The sequence below is a fragment of the Mastacembelus armatus genome, chromosome 17, assembly GCF_900324485.2.
Source record: "Mastacembelus armatus chromosome 17, fMasArm1.2, whole genome shotgun sequence".
Classification (NCBI taxonomy): Eukaryota; Metazoa; Chordata; class Actinopteri; order Synbranchiformes; family Mastacembelidae; genus Mastacembelus; species Mastacembelus armatus.
Window position 1 is genome coordinate 15,819,478 of NC_046649.1, and position 17,421 is coordinate 15,836,898.

Sequence of the window (17,421 nt, forward strand, 5' to 3'; positions counted from 1 at the left end):
CTGTATTAAGATACTGCACTCCTTTCAGATACGGTCATGTTTGAAAGGCTTGCATTGTTGGTAATAGTTTGTACTCATGTAGTTATGTCTTTTCATTTTATCCCGTAGGTATGTTAAATGCTACTAAATTAACTTTGAGTAGTTTATCAGTTTAACCTGTAGCATTTTTTTCTATTATTTAAAACAGAACAAAACTCTTTTTGAATCACACAATAATTTCTGAATGAGATTGTAAGCTTTCATATGAACACATGTCAAGCTACTTTAGTTATTTCTTTATTTAGACAAATAACTGATAACTGAACAGAAATTATGAAATGGTGATGAAATGATCAAGCAAAAAATTGGCTATGTATGAAAAATTTGCACTTTTAACTTCATTATGTTTGAAATTTTCCCTGCATTCATGTTTTCCATTGCTATGTCCTTTATTTCCATCCATCTATCTTTTCTCTATACTGCCTAATCCAGTTCAGGGTTGTGGTGGGGGTCGGAACCAATCCCAGCTTTAAGTTCAACATATCCTCAATTTAAAATGGTTTGATAATGAGGTCTTTGTGAAGAATAATATGAAGTTTCTGGCCACAAAAGCTCATTAAAGATAGGCAAAATTTAAAAAGAAGATTTGTATTGGTCGTGATCTCTCCAAGTTGAATTGAGAATCAATAATTCATCCAGGTTTCATAAATATTACTCTCCATTATTTTTCTCTCTGGGTGTAGATGAGACTTGACTGCTTTAGTATTCATTACAACTTGCAGTGCCCTGGGGCAGCTCTCAAAGGCTCTCGCAGATCATTCAGAGCAAGACTTTGGATAACCCAACTGTGAGATAAAAAACATAACTGTCTGAGCCCATTAAACAGACTTAAACTTGCTATATATATAGAGACTAAGGGGATGTTTTATTTGATGTAATGTAATTTTTTATTTGATGTTTTACACTAAACCCCAAATCTATTATATAGATATATATTTTTATATATATATACAGGTTCTACATAAATTGCATAAGCCATAATATATATAATAATATATAATATAATATCCTTTTCAGATTTACCACATTCATTTATAGCTCCCTGTTGTTTTATATTGATCAGAACAGCTCACCTACAGACAGCGCTGGTAATTTCCATCCTTATGTAAATTGATGATAGATGAAACATTATGTGAAACAAACTGGGAACAAACTCTTTATAGCCAGTTTAAACAATCACTGCTGCCATAAATGTTATTTACACTAAAATAGAGAGCAACAGGATGAGCATAGTAATGTGTTTGTAAGGAGGAGTTCCAAATTTGGTCAACAGATGGTGGCATAGGCTGAAGATAACACACAAAGAGTGGGGAGTGTAGGATGTTGGAGAATGGTTCATTGTTACGTAAATAAAACTGTACTGTCTGCTGCTGCAGTTTCTGTGTCGTTAACTGTGAGTTTCCCAAAAAAAATTTAAAAATAAATAAAATAACTACATCAGCAGTGCTAATTAAGTTATATCTGTTTAGGGATTCTTCATGTTTGGTAACATCTTCATTAGGAAGCACAGTATGATGGTACATTCATGAAGCAAGTTGTTTATTTGGAAAAACATCCATCATAAAAATCCTAAATAATAACAATAATCTTCCAAACAGCAGATCTATTTGGCTACTGAATTCACATTTGCTCTGGTACAATGCTGCTGTTCCACAGAGCACCAAAGTTATGTGTCATAATGCAGCTGTTCAGAGATTTGCATTATCATCTCAGCTGTCACAACAGGTTGGTTACATAATGAAACTAGATAAACATAATTAGATAAGCATGCAGTGAAATATCAGAATACAGAAGCATTAAAAAAGTGTAAAGCACCTGTTTAAAGAATTTCGTTATGTCTTTTTGGAAATACTAAACAACAACATTGAGACTGGTATTTTCTGATTTATCTACATGTGAACCCCTGCTCCATGGAATAACCTCTGGATTGAAGCTGTGTTTGTGTCTGGAATAATGGGAAGAATAAAAAAGATTATTGCACTCTATATTATTAATGAGTGAGAAAGGACTTTCAGAGCTGCAGGCTGCCTGGAAGTGGAACTGAAATGCTTTAATTTTTCCTGCATTATTTTTGAATAACTTTACATCCCTATACACTGTGATGGACTGGTGACCTGCCCAGGGTGTACCCCTGCCTTCTACCCAAAAGAGAGCTGGGATAGACTCCAGCAGATCCCCGTGACCCTGGTTAAGGAATAATCAGGTATAGAAAATGGATGGATGGATGGATCCCTATACAAAACGTTTTTGCTGCATCGCATGGCCAAGACACTTGACCTGAAAGTGTGGCATACAAAGTGCACATGCTATGTCTCTGTAGCGATGTTTGGGTAGTCATTATCTGCTGCACTACACTGCTGCAACAACAGTAGGACCTTGACTGATTGTGACAGTCATCTGGCCTTGAACAGCTGCTGTTGTAATGCGCATTCAAACCAGCAGGTGGCTCTGACTCCTTCTTTCCAGTGAAGAAGAGTCCACTATCCACTACTAATCATCCATATCAACCCACAATGCTATGCAAATCTTGAATGTAAGACGTTTTGGACGTGTAGGGATATTTCATAAAGTATGCATGTAGTGGACAAAGTTATCCTGATGTCCAAACTCTGTAGTCTGTAGAAACCAGGTAGAATTTTATAGGCTATATGATGGCTATTCTTCATTCTGTCAGTGTATTACATCTGTGTATGTGTGTGTGTGTGTGTGTGTGTGTGTGTTTGTGTCCAAAAGCTTGGCCAAAATATATAAATATTAATGTGCCAAACTCAGACATCTACCTGTAATCTGTTCTGTGGTAGAAAGTCTAAATATATTCGCTTTATTCTGGCGCTACAAGAGCATAAACATTTGTCTTCATTCAAACAGTGGCGCAAAGAAGTCCCTTAAAAGCCCATGTTGCTGTTTGGTTGTGCTTGCCTGCGCATCCACGAGGGCGTGCACGTATGTGTGAAAGTGTGAATGTGTAGGCCCTACGTGGGAATGGGAAACAATAGCTCGGAGTTTCAAATCAAACCAAACAATAACAAATGGCATTCGTAATTACAGCATCTACTTTTCCATCTTCCAGCAGCCATTTTTTTTTTTTGGGTTGCGTAACTGTCAGGTAGGTTATTATAATGATGTGCACGTTGCGATTTTCTCCCCCTCCACCAAATCCAATCACACCCTCCCCCATCTCAAGTACAATTACGTGATGGGTGACGTTTCAGCATGCGGAGGAGGGCGCTGGGCAGGGATCACTTGGACCAAAGAGGACTAAACGCTATTTCATTTCAGCGCAGAAACAACGCGTTCAAGGCAGTGGACCAGGGCGCCTCGCTGAAGCCTAGCCCATTGTCTGCTTCAGACAGAGCAACTAAGGAAAGCGGCTTTGACCAAAACAGCGGTGTAGCCCATAAAGGAGTGTCCAAGTGGTAGGCATTGCGGGTTTGTAAGGCACAGAAAAAAGGGCCCTGGACAGAACTGGCCAATAACGGAAAATGAATCACAGTCAAGTTGTAATAATATGAACAAGAGCCGCGTTTTGTTGCAATTGGCGACCAACTATTGATGCTTCTGCGCCGATCGTTTTCCAGACCATCAGTTCGCGCGGACTTCTTTTGTTCGCATCGCCCGAATCTCCAGATCTAGTCTGCATATTTGTGTTGCCGCTGTGAAAGAGTTAGTTTGCAGAAAAACGAAGATGAATTTCCAGTCGAGCGTCCCAGTGTCCGGTATCTCGCAGCAGTCTCAGCCAGCCATGCCCACTCCAGGCACGGTCCCGGCACCCGTCCCAGTACCCCAGTCCATCCCGTCCCAGTTCGGATCCGGATCGTCTGCAAGCTCAGGGGCTGGCCAGTTCGGTTCGGGGACTGTTTCGGGACAGGCTGCCCAACCCGGGCCAGCGGGCACGCAGTTTGTTTTGTCCAACTCAGCGGCCATCAGAGCAGAAATCCATCGGTTCGAGTCTGTCCACCCGAACATTTACGCAATCTACGATCTGATCGAGCGCATTGATGACCTGGCCCTGCAGAACCAGATCCGAGAGCATGTAATCTCCATTGAAGGTGAGTACAAGGGAGTCGTATTGGGTTTTCACTGTCGTTTAGAGCCTTTCATTCATTGAGGATTGAGGTATAGGGGGTGGTGTGGGTCTGTTTTTTTGGGAGGGGGGATCTTCTTTTCCTTTTGTGCACACTTGGTAACACTGACATGGACGCATAGCACAGTGTCAACAATCACACTTTGAGGTTGGGGGCGTAGCCGACCTCAGTCTTGGTCAAGGACTGAATTGCCTCTATGCACTGCATTAACAATGAGGCAAGAGGCAGCCTGTGTAACCACAATTAGCTCCCCAAAATTGCTTCTACTACTATTAATGGTATTTGCTAATGGGGACATACTTTTCCATCTCAGCCATTAAAATGTGACCTCCAGCTGACTGTTGCAGATTTCTTTTTTTTAATGTTGAGGCGATGTAGGTGAAGAAGGGACTACCAAATGTGAAGTCACGTGTTACATGAAAGTAATGATTGCCCTGAACAATGCAGGGACACACTCTGGCACACACTGATTTGTTTCACATGGGCCAGGAGAAACGAAATAATGATGCACCAGTAACAGTGGCATGATTGGCATCATTGGGTTTATTATAAAGCCATCCATTGGGTATATAATGTGTCACATTGCAAATCAAGTCTAGTTATTAGGGAAGGATGACAGTGACTGTAAACCAGACCACACCAGTATGTGGAAAGCTACAGCAGACTGTCACATTCAAGTGTGGATGATGATGCCCTGCACTGACAGATGTGATCGCCTTAAATTATGGTAGCGGTTTCTCCTGTTTCTGTGCTACTCACCCACCCATGTATTCAGTCGATGGCTGTGTGACATAGCAGTCAGTGTCCTGTCCATCATATTCAGCTATCATAAGTCTTAGGTAGTATTATATAGCAGCTGCTTTAGTTAATGTACATGTTTGCACCAGTAGTCACAGCACTCTGTTTGATCAAGTTCTCAGTATTTGAATGCATTTATGCTATGGTCAAATTAAAGGAAACATGTTGTAATTGTTGCATAAATTCACAGTAGTCACTACAGTATACTAATGTGTGTGTGGATTGTGTGTGTGTGTGTGTGTGTGTGTGTGTGTGTGTGTGTGTGTGTGTGTGTGTGTGTGTGTGTGTATTTTCTTTTAAGTTGAGAAAAAAAACATGATTAGTCATTCAACACTGCTTCTCTTGACTCTTTTGTTTTTGGCAGAAATTCTGTGGTGGCAGTGCCAAAGGTGTGATAACAAATTTAAGATACACCCTCCAGCAGTATTACTGTTCAGTGTTTGACTTTACTGGGCAGTACCAAATTGAATAACAAACAACTGAACTTTAAGGAACAGACTGATAGTAAATGATAGACCTGTTTACTTTAATGCAATATTCCAAAGTTATCAACAGACCTCTGGATTGTCGGAGAGGATTTTGGTCTATTTATCTTGAATAGATCAGGATATGAGATCAGTGGTGATTCTTTGGGGTTTTACATGTTATTTGTCAATGACACTGCAGGCAGGGAAAGATTTAGATCTTTGGTCTTGCTTTTACATCACACAACATCATGGTCACCGTAACAACCTTAAGTAAAATCATAGTGTTATACAGTATGTTAGGTTTAGGACTGGTCAGACTAAAATAGAAAGTCATCTTCATGAAAATAAACAGTCAACATGTGGGCCTGTTGTGTCTCAGTTCAACCTGATCTTCCTTTTTTTTCTGATGCTTTGGTTGCATAATTTTCTCAATAAAGGCATGTCTTTATTGCGTATCTTGGTAGGACGACACTAGAGCTTTTTTCTGTTATCTCTTAGATGTACCTTTTAAAAAGAGAAAGGTTATTGCTCTCTTTCCTCACAATATCTCTTCTGAAAAATACCTTGTGTTCCTTATTCCTGCAAGATGAGCAACAATTGATCCCAAGGAAAACTCTACTGTTGTTTGGTGTCATAAATCCAGGAAATCTTGTTGAAGAATCTGCGGCACTGAACTTAACTTTTAGTGTGAATCTCTTGAGCTGCTGTGTATTTTTTCATTCTGCTCTTCCTAGCATGCCCTTTACAACGCTGAGAGAAAGCAGTGGAAACTTCATGCATTATATTTAAGAGGACTAAGTTAGCATTTAAATATATACGGCAAGGTGGAAATATTTTTATGAATATTGGGCAGTACCTGAAATCCACTGTACCTTTTCCTGTTTTCAAAACACAGCATTTGAACTGCTTTTTGTCTATGGTAGCTTTTGTTGGTCTTACTGTGACAGCTCCCACAGTTTATTTCTGTGTTATTGTTAAACATAAACAAAAGCTTTGAAATGTGGCCTTGCTCTCTAAATGAGATGTGTTTTAAACTTGATGCTTTTTGTTGATATTTAAGGGTCGAAGTCTCTCAGCAGGATGTTACATTTTCTCTGTTTGGACAGGTATCCTTGGGAATAAAAACACAACTGTCCTGGATGTAACATTGTGTTCACACCTGCAGGCTTATACCAAATGTTAAACTGGGAAATACATAACCCCAAAGCAAAAATTCACTGCTAGACATGAAAATGGGGTTGGAAATGCACGGTATGCTCGGTGTAACTGTTTATTCATGAATCTGTTCAGCATACTGTTAGCATATTTAGGCTGGGATTTTACTTTAAGTGCATGGAAAATAGATTTTGAATTGATATCTCTAAGCGTAGACTTTGTCACATGGCATGACATATTTTGATGTCCATTCCCACAAAAACATCACATTAACTTTGATGTACATTGTGGTGCTTTTTTTTTTTTTTGCACTGTTAAATGTGATGCAGTTGCCTTAATGACTGTAACTTCAAAAGGCTTTTAAGGGCTGCAACAGGAGACACTGGCCGACTTGTCTTCACCTGCACCATGGAACTGCAGATCTGTTCCTCTTCAATCTTGCATCATTGCAGAGACTGTTGCTAAGGAACCAGTGGCTCATGCATTTAGCTGAAAATGCTGAAGAAAGAGTGAATAGAAATTACAGCCCTTACAAAATGAATTCCCATTGTTACCGAGGTCTCCCTGTAGTTTTGCTGATTAATAAGACCTTTTTATGACAATGACACACCATGCTGGTTTTTGTATATGTTTTTTTTTGCCCCATATTGTTCCTTCTGCGATGATTGATATTTTGGGTGCCATTTGGTTTCTTTGAGCCAATTCATAACTATAAATAACGTAAGAAAGTGGTGGTTTGCTCTTGTGTCTTTGAATGTTCATGAATAATATGCTCTGAGAATAACCAGGCCATGAAATGTACAAGCAAAATGGCAGTGCAAGAAAGAAAAATGCATAATGTGAACATAATATAGACTAAGGTAATAACAGTGTGTGAATTAAGTTTTGGTACACGCCACCTCTACAAGACATGAGTACAACACAACAGTGTAATCAATGACCCAGTTGTATTTTTGTGTTGCAATTCATCAAATTACTAACAACTTACATGCAGTGAACCTGGGTCTTGTGGGGCCTCTTAAGGTCTGGGGCCCAAGTACAGTTCCCATTTTTGCCCAGTTCATTAAAAAAAGCCTTGTTGGTATGTTACCAAACATCTGACCTACGACCTATGACCTGAAAGACTAAACATTCATTGACACAATGCTAAAACGACTAAAATCTGAAATCTCAGGAATAAGTGGTGAGGTTATTAGGGTGGCAAGTTAGTGCTTTATCAGTCCGGCTAAACTGAAGCACTAAACACAATTTTCTTGAAAACAAATTTGATGCAACCCAATATATTTTTTCAGTGACTGTAAACCTATCTTTAGCATGTGATATGAATAAGTTTTATCTGCACACAAGCAGTCAGCTCATTGGTGAGGCTTAACATTAAAATATGCACAATTATATACTAACTGAATTATAATAATAGATAAAATAAGCAAATATTTAGCCTGCATGGCTAGATAAAATAGTTTGTGGAATTACATTATACATAATGAAAAGATGGGCAGCATGGTGGCTGAGTGGTTAGCACTGTTGCCTCACAAGCAAGAAGGTCGTGGGTTCGCATCCCGGCCTTTCTGTGTGGAGTTTGCATGTTCTCCCTGTGCTTGCGTGGGTTTACTCCGGGTACTCCGGTTTCCTCCCACAGTCCAAAAACATGCATGTCAGGTTGATTGGTGACTCTAAAATTGCCCGTAGGAGTGAGTGTGAGTGTGTGAGGTTGTCTGTCTTTGTGTGTCTATATGTGGCCCTGCGACAGATTGGTGACCTGTCTAGGGTGTACCCCTGCCTTCCACCCGAGAGAGAGCTGGGATAGGCTCCAGCGGATCCCCGTGACCCTGAACAGGAAAAGCGGGTATAGAAGATGGATGGATAATGAAAAGATATCTGTACCTTGACCTTCATGGTTGCCCTACAGCCTTATTCGTTAGTTAAAAAATGCAAGCTAATGAATATAATTCATCTGACAACACACTAAATACCATGTCCTTGCTGCATAGTTAATTGTTTGAAAGCGCAGATAGGTTTACTTATTCAGGACAGTTATTTTAAAGTGTGGGTTTTATCAACACAGAATTGCATAGAGAGATAGATAGATACTTTATTAATGTTAATGATAATAATAATAATGTTAATAATATTTATGCATCAGTGCATAGTACTGTTTATACCCTGAACTAGAGTCTCTTTGTTCAGTGGTTTAAACAAAAAGAGATATGCAACGGTGTGAAATAAGAATAAAATCCAGATCAATCAGATGTGGAGACAACTGCAGAGATTGTATCTGTAATGTGATTTGAGTTATATTTTTAGCTGTTCATTTCAATATGGGCGAGCCTTTCATTACCAAGACTATACCATGGGAATAGTTTTCTCTGGTTCTGTTTGAAATGGGAGTTCTGATTGTTGCCTTAATTTATATTCTTTTCAAACTTGTATGATGTGTTTTTTAGTTTCCTAAAAACTTTCTCTAAGTAGTTGCAAAGATATGTGGATATACACAGATATATGAAGTATCTATCTGTGCAGCATGCACCACAAAGGGCCAGAGTGATACATAGCGTGACATAGAACCTTAAGATGCCAATGCAATTTCACAACAACAGGTTACAATTTTCTTAAGCCAAGTGCCATAGTATTACAATGTTCTAGTTCACGCTGGAATTCATATTTACAGCTGTCTGCCCAATGTCAGAGCAAGGGTAGCCTCCTTAAGCCACTGCTACTCAAGAGGGGTGCTTGGGATTTCATGAAAGCACTAATAAGCCTGCACAATAGGACTTTGTGTGCTCAAATAGCAATAAGGATGACACAGAGAGAAACAAGAAGCACACAGACTGAAGCTTACAGCTCTCTGTTGGCATTGTGTGGCACCTAAGCAGCTCGCTGGTACACACTGCATCTCTTTTGTTGTCAATTGCCAAGGAGAGCATGAGCAGAGTGCTCATCTGCTGAGAATGATTATAAAGCATCTTTCCATTGCTGCTGAAGATAGATTAAGTTCCTAATCACCACTGAGAAGTAAAACATTAAAATATCTTAATTAATAATGTTTTCCTTGGCCACATGCTGTCATGTTGTAGCAGAGGTTGTATTTTGTAGTTTTATTCAAGAATCAGAATGCAAAATATAATAATGATTAATACAAACGTGTCACAAAGACTGGGTTTACAGAGGTTTTGCAGTTAGTTGTAACAGTTTAAAGGCTGAGGTGTGTGTGTGTGTGTGTTTGTGTGTGTGCGTGTGTTTGTGTGTGCTTTGAGTTTAATTTGATGAACTAGGCTTACAGTTGTCAATGTGGGCCATCTGTGTCGGGAAAATGCTGCTGCTACTTCTGGCAAGTGAGTTTTTCACAATGTGCATATTATATTTTAAAACCTTATCTGTGAACATGGATTAGAGACTGTTATGGGCTTAGAAATGTCTGTCAATACCACCAGCTGTGTCTCTTACTCAGTATGTCGGTGTAAATTGCTGTTAATGTGGAATGCTGGTGTTTATAGAGTAGTTCAGTAAGTATTTACTTGATGTCGATCCTGTGCCCAAATAAAACCTCACATAAATACATCTGTGAAACATGGAATAGTCCCAGCCATGGGTATTTACACAGTCAAGTAGACGGCATGTACTTTTCTATGTAAATATTACATACTAATTATTTTCCCATTACACTGAAGACATACCTTTTGCAAGTATTTCTGTCATGCATTTAAAAGTGCATGAGTTTAACTTTAAACTTTCAGTTTTTTAGTGTTTAGCGAATAAATAAAATATAGCTCAAAGAACACAATGTGTATATGAATATTCATTACATTCTGTCATTATAGTACAAGCTAGCTTTGTGAAATATGCTCATCTGCTTTTCTGCTGAGAGTTGGATGGAAAAATGGATACAACTCCCATGACTGTCCTTTACAGCTAGGAAGGGATTAGGTTAGGTGAAAATACAACCTGGAATCAGAAGAAACACCTAACATGATACTACTCTCTGACTACTTTGAATACTAAAACAAAACGCACTAATCAACATATGTTATATTGTTTGTTTGCTCTATAGCTTACATAAAGAGTCTCTATGTTAATCTAACACCTAGCCTCCTGGTTCCATGTCTTTTTAATGCACAAACACATCTAATGGACATGGTATTGATCTTTTCATTGAACTCTGTACTTCCCAAATTAATAAGTCATTTCTATGTATCAACTGTAAATTGTTGTGACCTTTTCATTCACTGACTGAGGCAGGGATGTCACTGTAATGTTAGAAAACATGCATTGCACACTAAGAATGCTCATTTTGTCTTAAAGCTTATGTTTTATTTCTGAAAACCATGAGAAACACACAGATTAACTTGATGCAAAAACATGTTTGTTTTCAGTTTGCAGTTGTTGGATTAAAGAGTGATTCTGTAACTCTACTTTCTGGCTGTACCTCTTTTCTCAGAGGTCTGTAACACCACTTTCAAGCTTGCAGTTGAGCCTGTTAATGTGATGTCACATGGGTTAATCTGAGAAACTGAAATTTGCATGAAGCACCTGTGTCAGTTGCCCGGCAGGGATTGATAAAAATATAAGCTTCTTTTGATTTCCTGTTCACTTGAAGACATTGTCTGATCCTCAGTAGCATCTGTAGCAACTGAACCGCCGCTGCCAGCATCAGGTTTCAGCCATATTTAATGCTTGAGAGCAGTGTGGAAAAAACACTTCACATCAAGTTTGCGTCACAGGTTTATTCTCGGGACTGTAGTAGTAACAGACCTCCCTCCTGACAGATGCACGCCAGATAACAGGGTTTACATGTGTGCCTTACTCTCAAAAGACTCCCTTTTTTGTGATTAGCCCATACAGTTCCTCTCGTACAGCTTCAGAAAGCTGCTCCCCCATTGAAATGTATTTTAGTGCTGCAACCAACTTTTGACTGTTGGTCAGCGGAGATGAGCTGCACTGGTGAGCTGTAAACAGATCCTCAGCCTGAGGGCCTGGGAGGTCTGTGAGGTCAGAGTGCCATTTCTGCATCAGCCCCACTGTCCTCTCCCTGTTGCAACACCATAGCTTTGGCTTATTGAATGTGACGCTATCCTCAACAGAAGAATGTCCTCCATTGTGCCATTGAACAAAGACTGTCTCTCTCCCATTGATGGACAGCTAATTTTTTTCTTGTGTTCTGAATGTGTAGGGTAGTGGTGAGCTGGTCAGGTTTTTTTGTAAAAGGAAAGTTTAGACTATACTCATCATAATTTCTTATGAGCAAAAAGAAGACAGTTGGTTTTTTCTGTCATACTCTGAAATTGTTAATGGATATATGTGGAGAGGCTCACATCTAATGTTTTATTAAAGGAAATATCTGAGCTGAGTTCATTTTATCTGGCTTATCCAAGTAAATTGTAAATGACAAGGCACTGCAGTATATCTAATCTGGTAATGAGACAGCATACTGCAATAATGTGCCATATACACCATTTAATTCACCATCACACAATGTTTTCATTCCAAGTAATAGAAAAGTAGGGGTATAATGTTAGTAATGGTAAAGAAAATTAAACTTTTTAAGCTCAGTTCTGAGTTTCTGCTGCATTCATTCAAGAACAAGACAACAATTTAAAGATAACATCTTATGCTCTTAGGCAATTTGACTATTTCTGACATTATATAGGCCAAATGAATTATTGTGAATTAAATTGCAGTGAAACTATAACCTATCTTAATAGATTGATCAAGCGAGTGACACAGTCAGTGACGAAAATAATCAGCGACTGTGGCCCTAAGTCTAAAGTCACATTCTCTTGTGATTTTAACATGATCTTGTTTTGTTTTAATCCCGAGACAGTGGTTAGTTAAATTTGCTAATTTTTTTTCTTTTTTAATTTGTGCATCGTCCATATCTTATGGTGGAAGTGCTCATGTTTCCTGCCAGTGGGGTAGGGCTGGAAACAGATGGCTGCTGACAGAGGAAGGGGTTTGGAAAGCAGTGAGTGAGCAACAGATGGAAAGGCGCATATGCCTCCAAGTCCCCTCCGCCTGCCAGCAGTCCCGTGACTAACTGTGGGAAGATTCTGGTCTCATCCAGGTTGGGGATGGTTAGAGGATCATGGTTAAGAATGAAGTATCCTCAGAATAGAATAGATCTTAGACCGGTTTGTTAAAAATTTAACAGTGGAAGGATTCAGAGCTTAGTTAGTTTGGGGTGAATGGAGATGGAAATGAGTCAGCCTGCATTGCAGGAGCATTTTTTTAAATACAGTAAATAAAAAAGCAACCATTGATGTTTTTAGTTATCTTGCTGTTTAGGAAAAATAAGCTGCAGTCACCTTTTCCCTTTGAAGAGAAAAACCATAGTGTCTTTTCTGGCCCTTGTGGAGCACATTTTCATCACTGAAGAGGAAAATACTGGATAAAGGAAGTACAGACAACAGAATGTGAAGCCACAATGCTGCAGAGTATGACAGCATACAGTTTGCAGTTATAACTTTGGTGTTAGAAGTCAGTTACTCCAGCTGTAATTGAGAACACATAGACTATTTAAAAGTTGCAGGGCTGTGGAAATACAACGTAATTCCCACAAGGAGATGTCACAGTTTTTCTACGTCAGTCGAGGACATGCCTCCAGTTTGTTTGTTTCCACATGAAGTTGGTGGAGGTATTCACAAAACATTTTGTTCGGATGTGTGAATGGATCCTGTCGAGCTTATTGTTAAGAAGCTGTTTTTTTTTTCTTTTTCTTCTTTTTTGCTATTACAACCACTCAGTCTGAGAAGTTTTTCTGAGGATAAAACTAGTTTTATTATAGATTACTCTTGTGTTAGCCACCAAGGAGCAGCATCACATAATATATCTGAAGTGCTTATTTCACAACTTCACAGTTTAATGTCATTGAACTGAGACTATTCAAAGCATTGTCAGCATTACTTTTCTGAGGTTAGCCCTCTTGTCAGTATAGCTTGTTTAACATGGGCCAGCATTGTCACCCAGGTCCTACATTCCTTTTGTAGATGTCATTGTTTTGATGGTGTTTTGACATGTTCTCTGGTCTTGTGTTCGATGTCTTCAAAGGGTTCACTCAGGCAACGTGCCAGACCCCTGTTTTTCTGTTAATTTTTTTTTTTAGCTGACTGTGGGAAAATGGTTGTCATAGCTGTGAAAATTAGAATTAGCTTAGAAAATTAGAAAGCTGCAGTGGAAATTTGGTTTTAATGAAGTTAGAAATGAAAAAACCAACAAAGTTTGGATCTGTGCTAAAGCATCTGTTACTCAGCTTAAGTCTGGATCAGTAGTGATATTTTGGTCAATTGTTTTGTGAGTCATCACTAAACACTGAGGAGGGGGTGTTGTGAAGATATGTTTTACTCTGTGGGAATCACTGGAGAGGAAGTGTAATGTGACCCCCACATTTACTGTTTATACCCCCATTTCCTGCATTTCCCGACTAGAATAACCTAAAGTTGTTCCATTGCTGAGTCCCCCTGGCCATGACCCAGGACCTGTGTCATGTGGTGGAGTATGTGAACTGCATGTACTACAACCCCTCTAGGAACACAATCACAGAGTTCCCATTTTGGACCCAACTTCTAAAGGGGTTTTCAGAATGGCCTCTGTTAGCACTAGATCTTGGCTCCAAGCTGTAAAGATATTCTTCCTGTGGCAAAGAAAAAAAAATATAATGACTTGTTGAGCAAAAATCATAACCCTAATGTGCTGTACCCATGTGGTTTTATGGTCTAGGTTTATTGTGGCATGTTATGCTTTCATTTTGTAACTTTTCTAGAGGCAAAATTATTAATATCTCTTTGTATGTAGGGAACCTGATGACATAACAGTGCTGCAGTATTTTGTAAACATATGCATAAATCATAGATGGATGGATGAAAAAGAGTATTAGGGTATTTGCCCTCTCATACAAATGTAGAGCCCCTGGCAGTTAAGAGCACACATTTATCTCTAGGTTCAGCCGGAATGAGAGTAGACAACAAAATGTCAGGCCAATGCAAAACATCTGAAGGCAAACATAAATAAAAATACAAAGAAGTCATTCATAAGAGTCGTATTCTTAATAGCAGGCCAGATGTGAGCGATGTCATTGTGAAGATTTGGAAAAAAAAACATTACCAGAATGCAACAGTGTTTAACAAGCATGATTTGGTCCTTTTTCAGAAATACAGCATTTCTGATATGAGACAGTGCTTAAAACTGAGTGACTGTATTGTCTGTCTGAAAAGACACTGCCTTGCCCATTTGATATAAGCCGTTGTGTCAGGGCTATGTCAGTGTGGCTTCTCAACAGCTCTGGTTCGGATGATGAGATTTTCCTCACTGAGGAAATGAAAAGCGCACCGTTCAGCAGCCTGGCACTCTTCTCAGAAGATGAGCTCTCCCTCAATTTTGTGTTTGCGTACTGGAACGAACTGCTGGCCTCGAATAAAATACTGTACAGTTTAAAAAGGAGAAATTATGACACTTGTGTTGCCACATCGCAGGCCCTGCTGTGCTCTTGGGCCTGTTCTGTTGTGAAATTGGACCAACTGGTGTCTAGAGATGCACCCTGCTGCTGTATTAAACCATAGAGAACCATTTGTATCCATTTTGCAAGACATTTATTTCCTCAGAAAAGAGGTTTCTTACGCTGTTGACTTGTATGGTTCTGTGCGGTTTGTCCATTTACAAGCACAAAATATAGGTGATAACTCACATTACTAGTGCTTGTGTACTGCCTTTTGTATTTACGCTACTAAATTGTAGCTTTGCACATATTTAGCTTCAAGAGATCTTCAGCTTAAAAAAGGTATCCTTTGTTGTGTTAGAATCTGGCAAGAAATTTGGCTTTGGCATTAAACAAAATTGGCAGCGAATTTATACCCAAGTTAATATAAAGCTACATTTTGTCTGTTGACACAATAAAACAAATCTTCCTGTGGTCTCTTCATGCCAGCAGGGCTTTTAGTAAATAGGACCCTACCTTTAGGGGGCTGGCTAGTGAGAACTTGGACATGATTAGTGGTCCACTTTGAAAGCAAATCCTTTGGCCACACTCACCCTCATGGATTGTCAGATGTCACGTTTTGGAAAAGTCCATCCGACTGAAATGTCAGTTTCCACTGTCAGGATAGACATAGGTCATTTAGCATCAGCAGCCTGGAGGAACTCTCCTCATGTATGAAATGAATCTTCTGGATCTTCTGGTCAGAGAAGTTGGGGAGGGAATTGTTATAAATTTGCAGTGTGGAGGCTCTGGTGGCGGCGTGTAGTGGAGATGTGCTGGTGGATGGGTAGGCAGTGGCATGTGTTATGTAACACAAGTAGGTGGCTGGAGTAGCTTTGTGTGTTTGTTCTAGATGTGTGAATTTCCCCACACAAAAGCCTTCGCCCCACATCTGAATGGGTGTGTGTTGAGTGCAGTACTCTACTCTGTTTTGATGGGGTTTTAAGTTAATTTCCTTGGGGACAGTGATGGTGACCAATGTCATGTTGTGACGGAGGGTCGGGAATTGGGGTTGTGGGGGTGAGTTGGCCATCTAGAAAGCCTGTTAACATTACTTGCCTGGCAGAATCAATGTATACCTATTTTCTTGGATTAGAACCACCTCTTTTACTCCATGCTCTCAAAATCTATATAGCCTCTGTGCAGGTAATTGACCCTATATCGCACTGACTGCTGGCTTAGACCCCTTTGTTTGCAGCTGTTCCAGGACTAGACATCCTTATTTCTGACAAAGAGGGGATCAGATAGTCTCAGAGAGTTTGCCCAGGGGGGTGGCTTGGCCTGAGACTGTCTGATCCTGAGCTCCTGCTCAGGTATATTGAGGTTGATAAGATAGTGGGGCATGGTATTTGTTATCTAAAGCATCTTCATGGGTTTGCAGCAGTGCACTTGGTGGTAAAAAAATGTTCACATTCATTGATTCACTTGTTATGTTTAAGGTCACTGGGAAATGGATCACATCCTAGCATGCATTATGTGAAAAGCAGGAAAATGATGTCATTGGTCATTGGATGGCCTCATACGTCAGATACACACATTCACAGTGAGAACTTGCTCTGCATTTTTTTTTTTTCTTTTTGGACATGGTTTGTGTATTAAGTGAGGAGTAGATCAACATAACGTTAATCTATAACCATTTTAAAAATGAATCACTTTGTTAAATTGCCAAATATTTTAAGATTTTAGCATCTCCAATGTATTGCATGCTTCATAAATGAGAGTAAATTGAATATGTATGAGTTGTAGACTGATGGTTAAGTAAATTGAAGATGTTATCTTGGACTTTGGAGAATTAAAATGGGGATTTGTCACTCTTTTTGACAAATTTACGGACAAATGATTCATTGAAAATGTAGTTAGCTGTTTTCAGGCCTAGAGCAAGTAGGGCCACATTCACCAGCTTGCACCACCTTGTATATTAGTTTTACTGTTTCAGAGCTTGTTGCTTTAAATGTGTTGTTGGTGACAATGTCTCAAAATTGTCTTTGACTGCTGGAAGGACTCAGCAAGGTATTATATAAAGGATTAGTGAATTAACTGCTATGCTGATGACTCATTGGACATTTTTGTGGTTGCATATGACCCACACTGAGCAATGTAGCACCTCAGCCTGCACTGACTCAAGGACAGGGATAGGTACCGCAAAGCCAAACATGGAGCAGCTTTGGCTAACTATGAGTTATTAGACAGGCAGTGGAAGCGAGAAGAGGCCATTCTCACATTCATTTTACCTCAGCATGGTCGCTTTAAGCATTTTGGAAAATTTATTCTCTTGTGTCCATCTGGAGAAAGTAACATCCACTCTAATGTATTAATAATGACCTTTATGGAGCTGATTTGAAATGTTCAGAATGAATAAAAACAATCATGCTCTGCAATTCATACTGTAGAGAGTATAGGTTCTGTTCTATAA

At 39.3% G+C, this 17,421-nt stretch overlaps 1 protein-coding gene across 1 annotated transcript in view; it reads left to right on the top strand.

The window, feature by feature from the left end:
• The first annotated feature begins 3,222 nt into the window (after positions 1-3,222).
• Positions 3,223-17,421, top strand: part of agap3 (ArfGAP with GTPase domain, ankyrin repeat and PH domain 3) — a 103,799-nt gene continuing 89,600 nt past the window's right edge. Inside the window, exon 1 of the mRNA XM_026313483.1 lies at positions 3,223-4,088. Within this exon, the coding sequence (XP_026169268.1) occupies positions 3,725-4,088 (364 nt within the window). The 5' untranslated portion in view covers positions 3,223-3,724. The remainder of the gene's footprint in view (positions 4,089-17,421) is intronic.